General features: G+C 61.1%; 1 protein-coding gene across 1 annotated transcript in view; it reads right to left on the bottom strand.

Annotated features, from left to right (window-relative positions):
* CARD14 (caspase recruitment domain family member 14) overlaps window positions 1-4,981 on the bottom strand; it is a 35,944-nt gene extending 30,963 nt beyond the window's left edge. The window contains exons 1-2 of the mRNA XM_015559737.1: window positions 4,522-4,981; window positions 528-746 (exon numbers count right to left, since the gene is read on the bottom strand). Coding sequence (XP_015415223.1) covers window positions 528-746; window positions 4,522-4,546 — 244 coding nt within the window. The 5' untranslated portion in view covers window positions 4,547-4,981. The remainder of the gene's footprint in view (window positions 1-527; window positions 747-4,521) is intronic.
* Window positions 4,982-6,044: the final 1,063 nt, after the last annotated feature.

Below are 6,044 nucleotides of genomic sequence, written 5' to 3'. Positions count from 1 at the left end.
TTAGAAACTGACTCAATTCTCCTAAGAAGCTGATATGGTGGTTCTATGAGCGTCCCGGTTCTGAATGAATAAACAGACGGTCAGTTGGGCTGGAACAGGCGGCTGGCCCCCAGGAGTGTCCGCCTGGAGCCCGCCAGTGGGACCTGACCTGGAAGAAGGGTCTTCGCGGGTGTAACTAGTGTGACCGCGAGCGGCGCGCATGCTGCACAGCCTGGGGGGCGTGTCCGAGGACAAGTGTCAGGAGAGGGAGGGAGACACGCAGAGAGGCATGTAGACTAGGCAGAGGCTGGAGCGACGGCCGCAGCCAAGGGGGCCGGGGCCACGGCCGCGGGCACCAGGGCCACAGCCAAGGGGTGCCAGGGCCACCAGAAGCTGGCAGAGGAGGAAGGGTCCTCCCCTGGAGCCACCAGAGGGAGGGGGCCCAGCTCACACCAGCCACCATCTTTGTGGTCCTTTGTTAGGGCGACCCCAGAGAAACTAACACAGGGTCCCCCCGCCCCCCGCCTCGGCCCACAGCGCAGGCTCACCCACTCTCATGGCCGAGTTGGTGAACCGGGGGCTGTGCAGCACCTCCTCCTCATCCAGCTGGCCCAGCACCTTGGCCTGGCGCAGGTAGGGGGTGAGGCGGCTGGGGCAGATGCTGCGGACGATCCTGTGGCGGTGGCTCTCTGTCATCTCCCACAGCGTCTCCTCGTCCAGGGCTGCCAGCGAGGAGTGCGTGCGGTGCAGCTCCGCCATGGATGGACCTGGACGGAAAGGGCGGCGGCAGAGGGTTGTCAGTGCAGGGCTGCCGGCCATCCTCCCCACGGACAGGCAGGGAAGGAGAGGATCCCCAGAGAGGACGACGACACCAGCCCGGCCCTGGTGTCCCGTGACCGGCGGGATGGACACCCACGGCACCTGGGGCAGAGGGAGACCTGGCTTCTCTGGCTCTCGGGATGCGGATCTGCCTCTGACACACAGGCTGCTGCCTGGCCGACCGGCACTGCCTTAGGAGGTGGATCTAGACCACAATCCTCCACAGGGGGGTGCAGGAGGGAGCAAACCCCTGGACACTCCTGTGTCCGCAGCACGGATGTGCACAGGCAGACAGCAGTGCGTCTCTGGCGGTACCGTCTCCAGGAAGCACCGCCCCGGGGGAACGTGAGGCTGGACGAGCTGGCACCCAGAGGCAGTGCCCAGGGCCCACGTCCATCAGTGGGAAGCAGGCCGGGGGCTGGGCCTCACACAGGGTGGACCCTGTCGCTTTCAGCAGCCCCAGGACCCTGGCACTGAGACACCTGGGCGCAGCGCTATAAATGCCATCAAACTAGGATGGCTCTTGGGGGTGAGCAGTCAAGGCCACACCCCTCGGCTAGCGTGTGGGGGGGTGAGATGGCCAGGCGTCTGAGGGCTGAGCTGCGGGGCCTGGCAGATCCTGGCTGGGTCCCAGGTCCAGTCTGTGCGGATCTAGTGCCTGCAGCTGTCACAGCCCCGTCAGCCCTCTGAGCAGAGGGCGTGCTGATGGCGGGACCCAAGCCCTTGTGCTGGGAGGACCTCAGCGGGCTCCTCCCACGCCCACCGAGCACACCTGCCCCGCTCTGTCACCACAGTGGCCACACTGCGCTCCCGAGCACAAGGCCTCTAGCCTCTAAACCCAGGTAACTCATTCTGAAATGCTGTGAGCTGTGGACAAGCACAGAAAACACCTGCCAACGGCAGCGCCCGCGCCCCCTTCCTGGACTTCCGATTCCTGCGCTAGTCCCTCTGCCCTCTCCCCTCCTGCCCGGACAACGAGGTGACAAAACACACAGCACTTGGCGTGACTATGAAACAGCCACCTCGCACCCAGCGTCTCCTGTGAACTGTCACTGTAGACAACAGCATCCGCTGGCAGGAGCCGCCCTCAGCAGGGGTTAGGGTTTAGCATCTGGGTACGTGTGGCTACATACACCTTCTTGACTGCAGGCTGATTCAGTGATAGGAAGAAAGCACGGAGATGCACTGATGGTCCTATGGCTGCGCATTACATTGTTTCTTTTCTCATCACACTTGTGCATGAAGTCCTCGTGCACAGGTGGGCATAGGTGGGCACAGGGGGGACTCAAGTGGGCACAGGGGACACAGGTGGGCACACAGGTAGGGACACAGGGGGAGCACAGGGGTACAGGGGGTCACAGGTGAGCACAGGGGGACACAGGTGGGCACAGGGGGACACAGGTGGGCACAGGGAGGACAGGTGGGCACAGGGGGACACAGGAGCACAGGGGACACAGGAGGGTACAGGGGGGACACAGGTGGGCACAGGGGGCACATGGGTGGGAGTGTTTGCCCTGGACCCGAGAACCCTGGCATCTGGTCCTGTTCACGGGATGACAAGCTTCCTGCTGGAGCTGAATGCCTCCTGAGAGGTGTGTGCAGTGAATGCTCCAACAGCAGAGCACGTCAGCGTGTAAACCAAGCAAGATGGGAATGGCCGCTGCAGAGCCCTCCTCCCACGGGGCCCAGCCCGCAGCGCACACTCACCGAGAGGTGCACACCCAGCCGCGCAGGAGCTGCTGGCGTGCGGTGGGCCTGTGTCCCCTCCCGGCTGCAGGCTCAGGCTCCTCTGCGGATTCCGGGCCGCAGGCAGGGCTGGGCAGGAAGAGCCTGCCAAACCAGTGCCCAGGGCATCTGACGAGACTTCATGCCATGTGACTTGCTCCAAAACTCAAAGTTCAGGTCCCAGAGACTAGTGCGAGGGGAAAGGCAAACTTTGACCCAGGAAACAAAGGCACAGACCTTCCACCGGCTCTGCCCGGTACACAGAGCGCCCGCCGCACTGGGAAGCCGGGGTCGGGAAGAGAACGGGGCCCTGTACCCTCCGATGCCAGGAGGGTGGGCAGGTGCCAGGTGGCTAGTGTGCGGGGGCCTTACCTCTGGCCAGACCCCACGGACCCCTCCCCTCAGGGTCGTTGCTGGAGGGAGGGCCTATGGGACAGGGGACGAGGGGGGTGAGGATGGGGGGAGGGGGCAGGCCCTCGAGTAGGTCTGTCCTGCTGCCCCTGGGCAGCGCATTCCATTTCTGCAGGGGACAGTCCATGGATGCTCATGAACCAGGGTGTTGTGGGTTCGGTGGTGTCCCCCCAGAAGATAGGTTGAAGTCCTAACCCCTCAACACTTGTGAGTGTGGCCTTTTGGAAATAGGTCGCGACAGCTGAGGTCATTGGGTCGAGCCTTAAGCCCTACATGACAGGTGTCCTCATGGGACGAGGACCCAGACACACCAGGGAGGGGCCAGGTGACAGCCCAGGCCGAGGGCTGCGGGCAGCACCAGGAGCTCAGAGCAGGCAGGCCCTCGGAGGGAGCCGGCCCTGCAGACCCTCACTTTGGCTCCTGGCCTCTGAGGAGAGGGCTGGGGTGGCTGAAGGACATGTGGTTTCTTTTTAGGATGAAATGTCCTAAGGTCGAGGTGCTCGCCGCATGTGGCTGGATTGTCAGCAGGCGCGGCGCTCCTGACATGGCGAGCTGTGCGGCGGATAGATCGGACCCCACTCAGGCTGTTTTTTAAACACAGAAAGGCCCCAGAGCTGCCAGCGACCGTTCCCACTGCCGTGGCCCCCCGGACAGGATGCAGGCTAGGGTGGTGGTGAGACGCTCCGGGGCCTGGCCTGGCCCTGCCTCCCTTAGGCCAGCCGCCCTGACCTGTAGGTACCAGCCTCCCCTTTCTTCTTCCTCTCGGCCCAGGCGGGGCCTGCAGGCACCCTGACTGTCCTAACCCCCAACACCTGTGGGTGTGACCTTTTAGGAAATAGGTAGCGGCAGACATAACCAGGTTAAGATGAGGTCATGAGGTCGAGCCTGAAGCCCTCTGTGACGGGTGTTCTCATGGGAAGAGGAGACCCAGACACACAGGAGGGCCACCAGGCTCGGTCCTCTGTCCGGGGGTGCTCTGCCCAGGAAGCTGAGTGCCCCCTGCCGCTGCCCCTTCCCTCTGCTACTTCCTGCTCATTCCTGCATCTCTGCTCCCTGGGACCCCGGGATGCCTCTCGCGCAGCACAGGCATCAGGGCCCAGCCGGTGTCTGCGGACCACTGGTCCATGAGGTTCACAAGGTTGGCGACTGCTGTTCCAGATGACAGCCAGATGGCGCACGTGTGAGTGCAGCCGCCTCCCACCGTGTCTGACTCAAAGATCACCAACATGTGAAACCAGCTGAGCGGGGAAGGACTGAAGGAGCAGACCCGGTCTCTCCCCTTGTGCCTCACAAAATGAGCCACAAATGAGGCGGCTGGTCCTCCTCGCCTGACACCGAAACCCAGAAAACTCCCTCCTTCCTCTCTCTTTCCTCCTGGGCACCAATGCGGACATCAGAGTCCAAAACAGCATCCTCATCCCTCCCGACCCACACTGCCCTCCTTGAAGGTGGAGCTGAGCCAGAGAGCGCCCGTGCCCTTAACCAAGCCCAAGGGCCCCACACAGGCTCCACCCCCCTCGAGAGGGAGACCCCCCCAGGACAGCTCTCAGACCCCCTTCGGGCCTGCCCGCCCGCCCCAGTGCTGACCTGCTCTCCGCGGGACCGGCTCCATGCTGCGCTTCCTGGTCCTGCAGAAGGTACGCTGGCGCGGTCTGAGCTGAACAGCAGGCGAGCAGGTCTGACAGGCAAGCCCGCCTGGCCCTGCCCCGGGGGCGACGCCTCACATGAGGCTGCACGCATCACTGAGCCCCGGGACATTCTCACAGCAGGGCTGTGTGCGGAGCTGCAAGAGCCATGGGAAGCTTCTGGAAACTGCCTGCGCATCTGCCCTCAGCGTGGGGGAATCCTCTCCAGCTTGTGAACAGCTGGTTCATGATAAATCCCTCGGACGACGTCCTGGCACCATCAGGACTCATTCTGCAGCCTCTTCCGTCCTCACCATCAGCCGGAAGTCTCAAGCCAAGCCTGTCACACTCACAGGCCAACACGGGCCAAATTAAACAAGGTGCAAATGGATGTGGCCACAAAAAAACAAAAGCTTCAGTTTTCTTTGGGTTGCTAAAATATTCGCTACTAGTATTAGTAGAGAGAAATGGTGCGCCTGCGTGTAAGGCACGTAAGGGAAATGAATACAATATGATTATAGTAATCAGTCATTAGTGAACATTGTAGTTCATTATTAATAATTATGTATAACAGGATATTGTAAAAATTAAGTTATGAAATTTTTATTAAAATGTTTCTTGCACACTGTTATATTGGCTGGGCCCCCAAATATTCGTTGTGGGCCGCATTTGACATGCTTGCTCTAAGCAATTCCAGGGGATCCTCTAGAATCGCCATTTGATGGTCACTACTTAGATTTGGATGACCATCTTTTTTTTTTTGATCGATTTCAGAGTAGAGAAACACAGAAACATCAATGATGAGAATCATTTACTGGCTGCCTCTTGGCATATTGTGCATCCTAATACCTTGCTGGTTTCTTGCCTCCGTCCCACTGTGAGCCTGTCACCCCCAGAGGACAAGAGTTCTTGTCTTTCTTGTGTAGAACCAGGTCATCTTCCATCCTGGGGCATCCTGGCTCCTCTCACCTCAAAGAAAGACCACCCTGAAGTGGCCACTACGGCAACCATGATGCACTTGAACTCCACTCCATCACCTGTAGACCTTTCCTCATCTGTCCCTGCTCCCCCTCCCCTTCCCCCCGCCCTGCCGAACTGCATTCACGATGCCACAGCCCTGGCTGGCCTCTGAGGAGAGGGCTGGGGTGGCTGAAGGACATGTGGTTTCTTTTTAGGATGAAATGTCCTAAGGTCGAGGTGCTCGCCGCATGTGGCTGGATTGTCAGCAGGCGCGGCGCTCCTGACATGGCGAGCTGTGCGGCGGATAGATCGGACCCCACTCAGGCTGTTTTTTAAACACAGAAAGGCCCCAGAGCTGCCAGCGACCGTTCCCACTGCCGTGGCCCCCCGGACAGGATGCAGGCTAGGGTGGTGGTGAGACGCTCCGGGGCCTGGCCTGGCCCTGCCTCCCTTAGGCCAGCCGCCCTGACCTGTAGGTACCAGCCTCCCCTTTCTTCTTCCTCTCGGTCCAGGCGGGGGCGGGCG

The sequence above is a fragment of the Myotis davidii genome, unplaced genomic scaffold, assembly GCF_000327345.1.
Source record: "Myotis davidii unplaced genomic scaffold, ASM32734v1 scaffold211, whole genome shotgun sequence".
NCBI classification, from domain to species: domain Eukaryota; kingdom Metazoa; phylum Chordata; class Mammalia; order Chiroptera; family Vespertilionidae; genus Myotis; species Myotis davidii.
Note: the sequence above shows the minus strand (reverse complement) of the source record. Positions and strands in the feature narration are given on the sequence as shown.